The following is a 16,383-nucleotide window of genomic DNA, read 5'->3' on the forward strand; positions in this document are numbered from 1 at the left end:
ATTTCACTGTATAGAACCTATACGGGCTCCAAAGAAGATAGAAAATATTAATACAGTTCTTGGCCTCCTTGAGTAGGGGTGAAAAACTTCCCTTGGTAAAATAAGAAAATTTTTAATTTCATGTAAGAAAATTCATTCCTGCATGAATACAGTGAATAAATATTATATAAATATCAACTATGTGCCCACCTCTTGTTTTAGAAACTGGGAAATCACCAGTGAACAAAAACAGAAATCCTGGTCTTCATGGAGCACATTCTACTTGAGGCAAAAACCAGAAAACAATATAAGTGAAATGTTGGATGGTAACAAGTGCCATGGAGAAAAATAAAATAAGCAACGGGGACATAGGTGGGGTGAGGATATTGCAGTTTCAAGTACGGTACCAGCAAAGCCTTAATAGAGCAGAAGTTTGCTTGAATGGGAGGATGAGGGAGATGAGGGAATTGTTTCTGTTCCAGGCAAAGGAATAATAAAGTGTTTGAGACCCTTACCTGGGAACATGTCCAGCACGTTTGAGGAGCAGCAAGGAAGCAAAGTAGGGCTAAAGAGGAATGGAGGAGACTAAAGGGAGCTGATAAAATAACCCAGAAAAGTGACGATAGTAGCTCACAGTCCTGTGGTAGCAGTGGAGGATGGTGAGAAATCGGGATTGCTGCCAAGGTTATGAAAGAGGGAGGAATCAGTATTTTTGATTTGCTAAATGGGAGGATAGAATTTCCTTTAACTGAGGTAAGAGATTACTGCAGGAGGAGTAGAGTTTGGGAAAAACGATTGGAGCTATATTTTTGTCATATTGGAGATACCTATTTGTCATCTAAGTGGAGAGGTCAAGCAGGCAGTTGAATCGGCATTTTGTGGCATTTAGGGAAGAAGCTTGGCAGGAGAAATAATTATGAGCACGTATGTGCAATGTTGATGAACACTGCTAAGAATTAACAGTTGGAGGAAAAAATCAGTGAAAGAAAGCCTTCGAGAAGCAAGATAAATTCTAAGCTCCTGGACCTTTGATTAGTGGAAAGGAAAGAGAAAAGGATTCTAGTTAGGGAAAATGTCCTAGCATCTTAGAATATCATTTGGAAATAAATTTGAATATTTTTCTATCTTAGTTTTTTCTTTTCTCTTGAAACTTTTATAGTGCATCATATAGTGTTATGGAGCAGTAGGTGCACAGGAAATATGTGTTGCTTATAAATGAGAATAATGTTTTTCTTTTTATATATTTTATTTTTGGTTGCGCTGGGTATTTGTTGCTGTGCACAGGCTTTCTCCAGTTGCAGAGAGTGGGAGCTACTCTCCAGTTGCGGTGCACAGGCATCAATCCTTCTCGTTGCGGTAGCGTCTCTTGTGGAGCATGGGCTCTAGGGCATGCAGGCCTCAGTAGTTGCAGCTCATGGGCTCCAGAGTGCAGACCAAGTCGTCAGTGGGGCACGGGCGTAGTCGCTCTGCAGCATTGTGAGATCTTCCCGAGCCAGGGATGGAACCAGTGTCCCCTGCACCGCAAGGTGGATTCTTAGCCACCAGAACATTAGGGAAGCCCCAGAATAATACTTTCCAAGTTTATTACATTAACCAGTATGTAATCACTCAATATTTAGGGTTTTAAAAAAATTCTAGATATTTTTATTGTGCTCATAAAATATGCATGACATAAGCTTTACACTTCAACTATTTTTAACTTTACAGCTCAGTGACAACTAGGTACATTCTGAAACTTAGTTATGTGTATAAAAATATCCTCTTTTTTAAAAAATCAACATTGTTTCTCCTGAGAAAAAAGAATTTAAAGCTGTTTGGACTTTACTTCTAAGAGCATTCTGCAAGATAATCCTAAATGATTATCTCTTTTGTTTGAAAGACTGGGAGAAGTCCAAAAAACAAAAATGAAAAGTAGTGTCTTACTTCTAAAACAGATTTCTTGTCTTAAAAACTGAATTTCCATTAAGTGTCATTTGTATTTGTAGTCAGTGATGAATTGTATTTTATTTACCTTCTATTACTGGTACCTCACATAGAAACCAAATGTTCAAATAAAATTGTGCTGTAAATCTGGAGCTTAAAGATTTTCAGAAATGAAATGAGTATGCCCTGCTTCCTAGTTTCTTTGCCTACTTGCTTCTTAGATTCCTCTCAAAGTATGTTCTTTGTTTTTAGTTTGAGTTTTGTAAATGATATTTTGTAATTAATTATGGATTTTATAAATTACATGGAAGTATGTGATATGTCTACATTTTGTGAGTTATAAACCTAGGAAATTGTCTGTTGATTACAGTGTCTTCTTTTTTAGGGAACAAAGAAGGAAGAGACTGAAGGTGAAGTGGAAGTGTCTGGTTTAATTCAGCCTGCAGAAGTGTTTGCTCCCAAAAGCCTGGTGTTGGTATCCAGATTAGATTATCCAGAAATTTTTAGGGTAAAGAACTCATAGTTGTTGTTATTGATTTGTATCATTGTATACATCTATTCTGAGTGAACCATGGTGACAAGTTTTTTTGTACCTAAAATATCTTTAAATTGATTGGGAATTCATCAATAAAATAAAATTGCTGTGAATAGAAGAAATGAATCTCATGTTGGATGAAATAAACACTTGAATAAGTTAGTATAACTATTTAAACTTCTAAGGATGTTTAAAAATCCTTATATTTAAGGATGTTTATTTTAACAATAGGTCCCATCTTTACTGACTCCAAAATTTATGAATCCTAAAGAAATCATTTGTTTACTTGTATCAAGTTTAAAATGCATTAGTAATGTAACAACATAGTGTGTTTTTACTGATATTTTTAGGAGTCCAGATGAAAGGAAATAGGATGAGTATTTGTGATTTCAAATAGTTGTGATCATAGCTACCAACATAGCTTTAAAATAGTTTACTTCCAGATATTTTACTTTTTAGATAGAATTTTCAAATATAGAAAAAAATTTACTGTAGTTATAAATACATTTGAAAGGGAAGAGGGCTTATTTTTCTTACTTCAGTTGCTATCTTTAATATTAGTTATGTTGACCATTGTCAAGAAATCACAGATCTTCTTTAGAAAGTATAAACTATACCTTAAAATCTCTCAAGGATTTGAGAAATTAATGCATAATTTCTGGAAAAGTTTTTTGTATAGTTGAGATTATATATATTCTTAGTGTCAAGATTTCAATGACAATTGATAACTCCTAACAGTGTTCTTCCCTGGAGAATCCCAGGGACAGAGAAGCCTGGTGGACTGCCGTCTGTGGGGTCGCACAGTGTTGGATACGACTGAAGCGACTTAGCAGCAGCAGCAGCAACAGATACTAATTTTTTAATTATAAATTTTAATAAACTGGAAGATTCATATGATTCCATTTTCTTCTCCATTTTACCACCTACCTTCTGAGCTTAAATTGTTAATCATATATTCTCTATTTTGCTATTCTTTATAATAATTCACATAAGTTAAATTTTTCTGTAAAATAAATGTTCTGAATTATTGAGAATCACAAAATAAGGTAAAGTTTCTAAATTTTTATCTTGAAAATTGGAGTTTTGCAAAATAAGTTGAGACAAAAAGAGTTTTAAGTCTTACAAATTTGCTGGAGTGGTTATCTGAACACAAACACCTGTTTTACAAATTATGTATTTCTGTTTTTTATAAAATCATCTTAGAAGCTCATTTAGAGCTTCTGGTTCTGGAGGAAAATTTAATAAACTTAATAACATTTGCTGCTTAAAATTTATTCCATGGTCATTGTAGAATATACTACGTTCAAAGAGAAACTTTCCCTGGAGCAGATGTCACAATTTATTTTTAGTGCTTGCTTTTTCCATGAAATAACTACATGCATCTTTTGTTTTCAGGCTTGTCTGGGTTTGATCTACACTGTATATGTGGACAGTCTGAATGTCTCCTTGGAAAGTCTCATTGCAAACTTGTGTGCGTGTCTTGTCCCAGCGGCTGGAGGGTCTCAGGTAAACAGAATGAAAAAGAAGATGAAGAGGGCCTGCTTCTCTTCTCCTCTCCTCCAGTTAATTTAATTTATGAAGAAAAGGGAAAAAAAACGAATTCTTTAAATATTTTCTTTTTAAAGTGGGTCTTAGGGGACTTCCCTGGCGGTCCAGTGGTTAAGACTCCGCCCTTCCAATGCAGGGGGGCGAGAGTTCAGTCCTTGGGAGAAAAAAAAAAAAAGTCTTAGTTTAGTTAAGCATTGTCCCTGTGGTCTTCCTTTTAGAAACACAAGATTCCATTCTTTTCTTAGGTCATGGGGTTAATTTTAACACAGGGTTCACCTTTCACATAGCATAGTTAGAAGTTATATTCTGTGTAACTTGAAATCTAGCTTACATTTTCTTAGGAATGCACTTTTTAAACTTGAACTTCAAATGTGTTCTTTATACCATGTTTATTCCTCTATATGATTACACCTCATTTTATTAAAATTTTTTCAGTGATAAAAATTCAGAGATAACATTAAGAAAACTGTCAGTATAATTTTTTGTAACATTGTAACTACCCCTGGATAGATTAATTCATTTCTTCATTTCCTTGGATAAAATCAGTTATATGTGGTCCTTAAAACCATTTTGTATGTTGTGTGTAATGTTTAGTAGAATAGCTTGTACTTAAGCTTTAGAAGAAGAGGGCTTATTTTTCTCATCTCAGTTCTCTACTTTTAATAATAATAATAATTATGATATTGACCATTGTCGAAAATCACAGATCTTTGGAAAGTATAATCTATACCTTAAAGAATTTCGTTATACATAGATTGAGCCCATTAAACTCTTATACTGAAATAAAGCTTTCTCAAAGTGACATGTCTTTCATCTCTGTGTCTTGAAATTTTTATCTTCTTCTCTGAAGTAGAAAAATGAGAACCTCAGCTTGTATGACTAAATGTTCCTAGGTAACTTAAAAAAACTACTTAAGTCCTAAAATTGATTAGTTGACCATTTATTATGCTTATTCTTACGTAATATTGAGGGAAAGAACAGCCCTCTTAAAATTACATTTTTTAAACTCTGATAGATAAAAAAAAAGAGATGTTACTTATGGTAAAATTGACATCTTTTTTCCTTGCCCTTTGCCTTTTTAACTATCTAGTATCTTTCCTAGTGTCTTTTGGTTACTCTTAAGTTTATTTTCCTTCTGCACTCTCCTCCCTTATTCTCCTGTTTGTACTCCAAGAGCAGAATATGAAATGTGAGTTTAGTCACAATTGAACCTAAACTGTAAAGCAGATGAATTATTTTATGAGCCTTTATTATGATGAAATTTTTGTTGACATGATTTTATGTATTTTTTAATTTAAAAAGGATTTTTATTGTGATTATTAGAAGTTTTTAAATTATATGTTTCACATTACTATATTTCTTTTATTTTTCCAGTTTTATTGACATATAACTGGCATATAAATGTTAGCTTTAACATTTTATTATTTTTTAGTTACATGTTACTGTCAGTGATTTGTGTGTTTCATTATTACTAAATTTTCACCTTCCAACTATTGAATTTGCTTGTATCATATTCATTTGGGCACAAAGTAACTTGAATGTTTTGAGCTGCCTGCCTTATTGCCCTTCACAATTGGGTCTTATATGACCATCATCTGCTCTAAATTTGAACTTCAAGGGGATTTTTTTTATCTTGAGAAAATGTGTGAAAAGAAATCATTTGTTGTGTGTTTGTGTTTTCCTCCCATTCTGCAGAAGCTGTTTTCCTTGGGTGCAGGAGACAGACAGCTGATCCAGACTCCCTTGCATGATAGTCTTCCTGTCACAGGCACTAGTGTGGCTCTCCTGTTCCAGCAGCTGGGTATGTCTTGTTCTCCATTTTTCAGTGTTCTTCTAAAAGCTTCTGAAAAGATTAATTTTTAAGCCCGTATCACCTGACATGAACCAGGACAATAAAAAAGTAAACCATTAAATAACTTATATAAAATATTTAATTATATGGGTTCTAATCTCAACTAGTATTCATTGTTTTTAACCCAGGCTCCTTTTGCTCTAGTCATTTAGGCTTTTAGAAAGTAAACATATTTTCTCTGTGCTGTAAAAGATGAATAGGTGGTATGTTTTGTTTTTCCTTAGAAGATAAAACGAAAAGAATCCCTTCCTTTTCATTTCACCACCTGTAATAGGACTTCATCTCTAATTTTCTAGCAATGTCTCAGGTGAAGAATTATAGGGAAGACACGAGAAAGTGCCCTCTGTACATTGGACAGCTCATACTTCATTAAAGGAGTAATGTAACTTAGAGCATGTTTCAGATCAGCGCTGCCAGGGATTGTCACTTACTTTATCTCTTACTTGTCTCATATATGTACCTATGTAAGAGTTTCTCACTCCCTTAGATTATGTCTTTCACATTGTTCTCCATCTGTGTCTTTTTATAGTTGAGTTGAAACCGTCCCTTTCCTGGGGGCTCATCTCTACTTCTCCATGGAATTCTTAATTCATTACATAAAAATTCTACCTTTTTATTTCCCCCCATCTCATGTTGAATTTTACTCCCTGCTCAACTCTGAAACACATCACTTCTTTTCCTTTAATGGCCCCGTCCTTATTCTTCTTTGTGACGTCAATCAGTGAAATTTAGAGAGCCTCAGAAGAGTTTAATGGGCTTCCCTCGTAGCTCAATTGGTAAGGAATCAGCCTGCAATGTAGGAGACCTTGGTTCGATTCCTGGGTCAGGAAGATCCTCCTGAGAAGGAAATGGCAACCCACCCCAGTATTCTTGACTGTAGAATCCCATGGACAGAGAAGCCTTGCAGGCTACAGTCCATGAGGTCTCCAGAGTTGGACACAACTCAGTGACTAAATAACCACACATAGAGTTTCTAGTATCCTAATAAAGATGAATGATGGCATCAATCCCAAAGTAGTAGTTCTCTACTATATTTGCCTCCCCATAGGAGTTTAAACTGTTAAAAATTATGTATTCCTTTTCTTCCTCCCTGAAAGCTTCTGCTCATTGAATCATCTTCACCAAGTTCAAATTAATTTAATTAAAACTGTTTTGTTTAATGTGTGAAATAGGCACTGACTCCTTGGTGGCACTTATTTCTGTAAAGAATATCTTGTTGATTAAAACCTTCCTCCACAAAGTTTTGGATGTAATTTTAGGGGTTCATGAACTCCCTACAGCCTGTGCGTGGTCCCTACTAATCACTGACTTAATTGATTTTAGCTAAGCACTATTCACATGATCTTTTTCATTTAGGAGGGCTTGTGTGCCTGTACCTGGGTCGGCAGTGGTCTGCCATAGGAACAGGAGCTCTGGGTGCAGCAGACTTGGATATGGCATGAGCCCTCTTGGAGGAGGTTACCATTAACCACACCGTAGAGCTGCCAGAACTTGCACTGGACTGGGAAATAGGCTCTTGGAAGGCACAACAGAACCTTGTGCACCAGGACCCAGGAGAAAGGAGCAGTGACCCCACAAGAGACTGTCCCGGACTTGCATGTGGGTGTCCAGGAGTCTCCGGCAGAGCCGTGGGTCGGCGGTGGCCTGCTGCAGGGTTGGGGGCACTGAGTGTAGCAGTACACGCATGGGATCTTTGGAGGGAGGTCACCATTATCTTCATTACCTCCACCATAGTTAGGCCCCAGGTAAACAGCAGGGAGGGAACACAGCTCCACCTATCAACAAAAAATTGGATTAAAGATTTACTGAGCATGGCCCCACCCATCAGAACAAGACCCAGTTTGCCTCAGTCAGTCTATCCCATCAAGAAGCTTCCATAAGCTTCTTAACCTTCTCCATCAGAGGGTAGACACCCTGAAAACCCCAGTCACAGAAAACTAACCAATCTAATCACATGGACCACAGCCGTGTCTAACTCAATGAAACTATAAGCCATGCCATGTAGGGCCACCCAGGACAGATGGGTCATGGTGGAGAGTTCTGACAACAGGGGTCCACTGGAGAAGGGAATGGCAAGCAACTTCAGTATTCTTGCCTTGAGAACCCCATGAACAGTATGAAAAGGCAAAAAGATAAGGCACTGAAAGATGAACTCCCCAGGTCGGTAGGTGCCTATTATGCTACTGGAGATCAGTGGAGAAACAACTCCAGAAAGAATGAAGAGATGGAGCCAAAGCAAAAACAGTACCCAGCTGTGGATGTGACTGGTGATGGAAGCAAGGTCCGATGCTATAAAGAGCAATATTGCATAGGAACCTGGAATGTTAGGTCCATGAATCAAGGCAAATTAGAAGTGATCAAACAGGAGATGGCAAAAGTGAACATTGACATTTTAGGAATTAGCGAACTAAAATGGACTGAAATGGATGAATTTAACTCAGATGACCATTATACCTACTACTGTGGGCAAGAATACCTTAGAAGAAATGGAGTAGCCATCATAGTCAACAAAAGAGTCCGGAATGCAGTACTTGGGTGCAATTTCAAAAACGACAGAATGAGGTCTGTTCATTTCCAAAGCAAACCATTCAATATCACGGTAATCCAAGTCTATGCCCTGACCAGCAATGCTGAAGATGTTGAACGTTTCTATGAAGACCTACAAGACCTTCTAGAACAAACACCCAAAAAAGATGTCCTTTTCATTATAGGCGACTGGAATGCAAAAGTAGGAAGTCAAGAAACACCTGGAGTAACAGGCAAATTTGGCCTTGGAGTACAGAATGAAGCAAGGCAAAGGCTGATAGAGTTTTGCGAAGAGAACGCACTGGTCATAGCAAACACCCTCTTGCAACAACAGAACAGAAGACTCTACACATGGACATCACCAGGTGGTCAACACCGAAATCAGATTGATTATATTCCTGTAGCCAAAGATGGAAAAGCTCTATACAGCAGCAAAAACAAGACCAAGAGCTGACCGTGGCTCAGATCATAAACTCTTTATTGCCAAATTCAGACTTAAATTGAAGAAAGTAGGGAAAACCAGTAGACCGTTCAGGTATGACCTAAATCAAATCCCTAACAATTATACAGTGGAAGTGAGTAATAGATTTAAGGGACTAGATCTGATAGATAGAGTGCCTGATGAACTATGGACGGAGGTTCATGACATTGCACAGGAGACAGGGAACAAGACTATCCCCAAGAAAAAGAAATGCAAAAAAGCAAAATGGCTGCCTGAGGAGGCCTTACAAATAGCTGTAAAAGAAAAGAAGCAAAAAGCAAAGCAGAAAAGGAAAGATATACCCATTTGAATGCAAAGTTCCAAAGAATAGCAAAGAAAGATAAGAAAGACTTCCTCCATGATCAGTGCAAAGAAATAGAGGAAAACAATAGAATGGGAAAGACTAGAGATCTCTTCAAGCAAATTAGAGATACCAAGGGAACATTTCATGCAAAGATGGGCTCAATAAAGGACAGAAATGCTATGGACCTAACAGAAGCAGAAGATACTAAGAAGAGGTGGCAAGAATACACAGAAGAACTGTACACACAAGAAGATCTTCATGACACAGATAATCACGATGGTGTGATCACTCACCTAGAGCCAGACATCCTGGAATGTGAAGTCAAGTGGGCCTTAGGAAGTATCACTACGAACAAAGCTAGTGGAGGTGATGGAATTCCAGTGAGCTATTTAAAATCCTAAAAGATGATGCTGTGAAAGTGCTGCACTCCACATGCCAGCAAATTTGGAAAACTCAGCAGTGGCCACAGGACTGGGAAAGGTCAGTTTTCATTCTAATCCCTAAGAAAGGCAATGCCAAAGGATGCTCAAACTACTGCACAATTGCACTCATCTCACACGCTAATAAAGTAAAGCTCAAAATTCTCCAAGCCAGGATTCAACAGTACATGAACTGTGAACTTCCAGATATTCAAGCTGGTTTTAGAAAAGGCAGAGGAACCAGAGATCAAATTGCCAACATCTGCTGGATCATCGAAAAAACAAGAGAGTTCCAGAAAAATATCTATTTCTGATTTATTGACTATGCCAAAGCCTCTGACTGTGTGGATCACAATAAACTGTGGAAAATTCTGAAAGAGATGGGCATACCAGACCACCTGACCTGCCTCTTGAGAAACCTGTATGCAGGTCAGGAAGCAAGAGTTAGAACTGGACATGGATCAACAGACTGGTTCCAAATAGGAAAAGGAGTCCATCAAGGCTATATATTGTCACCCTGCTTATTTAACTTATATGCAGAGTACATCATGAGAAATGCTGGGCTGGATGAAGCACAAGCTGGAATCAAGATTGTCGGGAGAAATATCAATAACCTCCGATATGCAGATGACACCACCCTTATGGCAGAAAGTGAAGAACTAAAGAGCCTCTTGATGAAAGTGAAAGAGTAGGGTGAAAAAGTGGACTTAAAAGCTCAACATTCAGAAAACAAAGATCATGGCATCTGGTCCCATCACTTCATGGCAAATAGATGGGGAAACAGTGACAGACTTTATTTTTGGGGGCTCCAAAATCACTGCAGATGGTGACTGCAGCCATGAAATTAAAAGACGCTTGCTCCTTGGAAGAAAAGCTATGACCAACCTAGACAGCATATTAAAAAGCAGAGACATTACTTTGCCAACAAACGTCCATCTAGTCAAAGCTATAGTTTTTCCAGTAGTCATGTATGGATGTGAGAGATGGACTATAAAGAAAGCTGAGCACTGAAGAATTGATGCTTTTGAACTGTGGTGTTGGAGAAGATTCTTGAGAGTCCCTTGGACTGCAAGGAGATCCACCCAGTCCATCCTAAAGGAAATCAGTCCTGAATGTTCATTGGAAGGACTGATGTTGAAGCTGCAACTCCAATACTTTGGCCGCCTAATGCGAAGAGCTGACTCATTTGAAAAGACCCTGAAGCTGGGAAAGATTGAAGTGGGAGAAGGGGACAACAGAGAATGAGACGGTTGGATGGTATCACCGACTCGATGGGCATGAGTTTGAGTCAGCTCTGGGAGTTGGTGATGGACAGGGAAGCCTGGCATGCTGTAGTCCGTGGGGTCATAAAGAGTCAGACACAACTGGGCGATGGAACTAAACTGAACTGAACTAACCTTGCCAAACACTGCCTGTATTTTGCCCAAGAGATTAAGTCTGATTCTGATCCCAGTAAATATAGAAGATGGGGAACACATTGGATCCAGAGACTGCAGTTGTCAAAATCCAGGCTCTAGGAAACTGTTGGTCAAATGTCACAAATTCTTAAACAAATAAATTATATGGAGGAGGAACCTCCAGATTAAAAATGTTTTGAGGGTCTTCCCTGGCAGTCCAGTGGTTAAGACTGCATACTTCCTCTGCAGGGAATGAAGATTCTATCCCTGGTCAAGGGAACCAAAATCCAGCATGCCACATGGCTTGGGCAAAAAATAAGTAAGAGATTTAAACAGATTCCATTTTTAACAGAGTGAAATTATACTGTAGTGTCTAGGGATGCACTTTTTGGTGATAAAAAAAATGTCTGTAGGAAAAATCAGGAAAATGCTTAATAGAAGAAAGGCAGCATATTGATTACTTATGGCAGTGGAGAGGTTGTCATGATTAGAGGCACATGCAAGGCGCCTCGAGGGCTGCTGGCAAAGTCCTCCCTTGACCTTGGTAGTGTTTGTAAGATAGTTCATTGAACTATACTTTTGATTTGTATTCTTTTCTGTATTTGTGCTTTATCTTAGTAATATTTAAAAAACTTGTGCAACTATTTAACTCTTCATATGTACACCTTTTTTTTTTTTTTTAATAAAAGTTCAGTGCTTAAACAAAGTAAGAGATTTTATCCCCAGGTAACAAAAAGGCAGCAGAGGACTGATATGTTAATTCCCAAATGTCTTCAGGAAGACATGTTTTTCCCTTATTTATTAATAGGGCGTTTTCACTTTCTTGACTGGGGACTTCAAGAACTGCCTTGTCTTCTTATCCTGTGCATCCTCTATATCTGGCATAGTGCCTTGGGCACAGAAGGCATCCGTGTTTACTGAATAAATTACTGCACCAGCCATGAAGGTGGCAGTCATATCTCCTAGGAGAGTTCTGTATATGGATGAAGTCCACAGAACAGATGATGATCAGCCATTTGAATATCAGATTTCATTATTTTACTCTCTAGTATTTTGAGCTTAATTATCTTTTGCTTACATATTCAAAATTTACTTTTTCAGCATCTTTCTTTTAGCTTATTCTTTATAAGGAAAAGATAAGAAAGGAAAGGAGAAAGAAAGATGCCTCTCAAACAGCATTGTATGCAGTTGTAGTTGCCAAAGCATGTGGTACTGATAATTCTGTCTGCAGTCATGTTTTTATCACTGGTCATTTTGGTTAGAGTGTTGTTGAAGGCCAATATTAGACCATTATCACAGTTCACTACCTGTGTTGGGCATGCGGTAGTGGTGGTAGATTTTACAAAGCACAGACAGGAAGCAGATAAAACTCTAAGATACTTTTGTAGCCTTGACTAGTTTTCCTGTGAAAGGCCTAAATGTAATGATAGCATTTCCTTGGTTCTTCTTTCCAAGGGTTGTTATGATAATGAATTTGTTTTTCAATTTCAGAGCAGTGTTTGCCTGAAGTAGTTATGTGGACTTTTGCCATTACCCACCTCATTCCTTAAAATTTTCTGTTAACCAGCTTCATCTCCAACTTAACATCTATTTTATTTATTTGTATCTTTTTGTAGTCTATGTGAATTGCTTTTTATTTACCTAAGATTTGTGTTTTGTGTAGAAAATTGTAATTTTTCATGTTAATAAGATTGTATTCACAGGAACTGTTTTTTTTGTTTTTTTTGTTTTTTTTTTAGGAACTGGTTTTTATAGCCCCTCTGTTTTTTTTAATCCATAGCTCAGCTATCCCTCCTTTCTCCAGATAATTTTGTGAAATTCTCTTGACATCTTTTGAGATATATGTTCACCTATAATTTGGTTTCTAACTATAAACACACTCATTTTAGAATAACTGTTCCCCACTGTATAGTACACTATTTATTAGACCTTCTTAAAGTCACAGGCTAAAGTTTTTTTGGGGCTTAAGTTACTGTCACTCTGTTTCCATAGTAAAACAGCATGAATCATGTAACATCTGTGTTTATTGAGATATTCTTGAGATATAACATGTATAAGTTTAAGGTTTACAGTGTGATGCTGTGATGCTTATATGTATTGAAAAATGATTACTGTAATAAGATTAGTTACCACCTTCATCCCCTCACGTAACTATCATTTGTGTGCTGATAACATTTAACATCTACTCTCTTCATAGTTTTAAAATCTGTAATACAATATTGTTAATTATAGGACCCTGCTATACATTTATTCATCTTATACCTGAAATTCATATATTTTGACCAGTATCTTCCCACTTCCCATACCCTTTGCGTACATGCATGCTCAGTTACTCAGTTGTGTCTGACTCTTTGCTACCTTTATGGACTGTATTCTGCTAGGCTCTTCTGTCCATGGGATTTTCCTTGCAAGAATACTGAAGTGAGTTGCCATTTCCTACTCCAGGGTATCTTCCCAAACCAGGGATTAAACCCACATCTCCTGGGTCTGGTTGCATTAGCAGGCGGATTCTTTACCACTGAGCCACCTGGGAAAGCCCTCGCACACTGCCTAGCCCCTTGCAACCACCATAATGTCTGTTTCTGAATTCAGCTTTTTCAGTCTATGAAAATGAGGATATAGAGTATTAGTCTTTTGCTGACATTTCATTTAGCATAGTGCCTTCAGGATCTATCCATGTTGTCATGAAAGACAGTGTTTCCTTCCTTTCTATAATTGAATAATACTCCAGTGTATTACATATGTGTTTTTCCCACTCATCTGTTGATAGACACATAGGTTGTTTCCATGTCATGGCTATTATAAATAGTACTACAGTGAACACATGAGTACCTCTTACAGATAGTGAGTTTATTTCCTTTGAATATGTACCCAGAAGTGGAATCACTGTATCATATGGTAGTTCTATTTTTTTATTTTTTGAGAGCCTTCATACCGTTTTCCATAGCAGCTGGACCAATTTACATTTCCACCAACAGTGTGCAAGAGAGATCTCTTTTGTCTTTTGATAGTAGTCATTCTAACTGTTGTGAGATGAGTGGCATTTCCTTGATGATTAGCGAAGTTGAGTATCTTTTCATGTGCCTGTTGGCATTTATATGTCTTCTTTGGAAAAATGTCTGTTTTTTTTTAAGTCCTTTGCCCATTTTGTAATCTTTTTTTTTCCTTTTTGCTATTGAGTTATATGAGTTGCTGTTATATTTTAGATATTAATATCTTAGCAAATAGATGATTTGCATGTAATTTCTCCTGTTTATAGATTGCCTTTTCATTTTACTGATTGTTTCTCCTGCTGTTCAGAAACTTTTTAGTTGGGTGTAGTCCCAATTGTTTACTTCTGTATTTGCTGCTTGAATTTTGGGTATCACATCTAAAAAATCATTGCCAAGACCAGCATCAGGGAGCTTTTTCTCTGTTTTCTTTAGTAGTTTTATAGTTTTGTTTCTTTTATTTATATATTTAATCTGTTTCATGTTATTTTTTGTGAGTGGTGTGAGATAGGGGTCCAATTTCATTATTTTGCACATGAATTTTCAATTTTAGTTAAAGAGACTATCCTTTCTTCATTGAATATTTTTGGGTCTTTGTCACATATTAGTTCACTGTATATGTATGAGTTTCTTTCTACACTCTGAATTCTATTCCATTGATTTATGTGTCTGTTTTTATAGCAGTACTATACTTTTTTAAAAGTATTATTGTAGCCTTGTAATATAGTTTAAAATCAGGAATTGTGAAACCTCCAACTGTGTCGTGTCTCAGAATTCCTTTGGCTATTCAGGGACTTCTATGGTTTCATATGAATTTTAGGATTGATTTTTTTCTATGTCTATGAAAATATAATTATCAGTTCAGTTCAGTCACTCAGTAGTGTCTGACTTTTTGCTACCCCATGGACCGGAGCACACCAGGCCTCTCTGTTCATCACCAACGCCTGGAGGTTATCCAAACTCATGTCCATTGAGTCGGTGATACCGTCCAACCATCTCATCCTCTGCTGTCCCCTTCTCCTCCTGTCTTCAGTCTTTTCCAGTATCAGGGTCTTTTCAATAATTTTGATTAAATTGAATTTATAGGTGGTTTGATGTAGTATGGATATTTTAAGTGTTAATTCTTCTGAATTATGAACATGGGTATATTTCCATTCATTTGTATCTTCCTCAGTTTCTTTCATCAAACTCTCATCAGTTTCAACATACAGATCTTTGCTTCCTTGGTTAAATTTATTCCTAAGTATTTTATTCATTTTGTTGCTACTATAAATGAGATTATTTCGTTTCTTTTTCAAATAGTTTGTTGTTAGTGTGTAGAAATGATTTTTCTATGTTGATTTTATATCCTGCAACTTTGCTGAATTTGTTTATTAGTGCTAACAGCTCTCTGATGGAGTCTTTAGGATTTTCTGTATATATATAAGGTCATATAATCTTCAAACAGAAACTATTACTTCTTCCATTCTGATTTGATGCTTTCTATTTCATTTTCTTGCCTAATCGCCCTGGGTAGGATTCCCAGTACTGTGTTGAAAAGGAGTGGGCACCCTTGTCCTACTTCTGATCTTAGGGGGAAAGCTTTCATGCTTTCACTGTTAAATAAGATGTTAGCTGTGGACTTCTCATATCGGCATTTTTTATGTTGGGGTATGTTTTTTTCCATGCTCAATTTTCTGAGAGTTTTTATCATGAAAGAATTTTGAATCAGATGTTTTTCTGCATGTATTGAGATAATCATAGGATTTTTTAATAGTTAATTCTATTAATGTGGTATATCACATTGATTTGTTGGTATATGTTGAAATATCCTTGCATCCTGCAATTAAATTCCTCTTGATCATTGTGTATGGTCCTTTTAATGTGGTATTGAATTCATTTTCCTGCTATTCTGTTTAGAATTTTCATATATTATGTTAATCAGTAAGATTGGCCTGCAATTTTCTTTCCTATTCAGTCCTTACCTGGCTTTGTTATTCTGGTAATTCTGGCCTTAGGGATTGTTCCTTCCTTTTCAGTTTTTTGAAGGAGTTTGAGAAGAATTGGTATTCATTCTTCTTTAAATGTTTGGTGGGATTCACCAGTGAAACCATCTGGTCCAGGACTTTTCTCTGTTGGGAAATTTTGGTTATAGTTTGAATCTCCTTACTCATTACTGGTCTGATCAAAATTTCTATTTTCCTCATGATCCTATCCTAGTGTAAACTTTCTTATATGCATACTTTCTTTTTGCTTACCCATATTTAGCCAGTTTTTCATGGGCTATTATTGAGTCAATATTTCTGTGTATTATCTCTAATACTAAGTAGAGATTTTTTTTTAATTATTAAAATTGCTAGAGTTTTTTCTTCAGTTTATCTTACAAACATTATTTTTCCTTTTTATATAAACATCCTTAAAATGTTGATTGTAACCATACTTGCTATTCA

General features: G+C 36.7%; 1 protein-coding gene across 1 annotated transcript in view; it reads left to right on the forward strand.

The window, feature by feature from the left end:
* SBF2 (SET binding factor 2) overlaps positions 1–16,383 on the forward strand; it is a 410,909-nt gene that overhangs the window by 152,062 nt on the left and 242,464 nt on the right. Inside the window, exons 5-7 of the mRNA XM_043481847.1 lie at positions 2,288–2,410; positions 3,833–3,943; positions 5,681–5,786. Of these exons, the coding sequence (XP_043337782.1) occupies positions 2,288–2,410; positions 3,833–3,943; positions 5,681–5,786 (340 nt within the window). The remainder of the gene's footprint in view (positions 1–2,287; positions 2,411–3,832; positions 3,944–5,680; positions 5,787–16,383) is intronic.

The sequence above is a fragment of the Cervus canadensis genome, chromosome 11 (genome assembly GCF_019320065.1).
Source record: "Cervus canadensis isolate Bull #8, Minnesota chromosome 11, ASM1932006v1, whole genome shotgun sequence".
Lineage (NCBI taxonomy): Eukaryota > Metazoa > Chordata > Mammalia > Artiodactyla > Cervidae > Cervus > Cervus canadensis.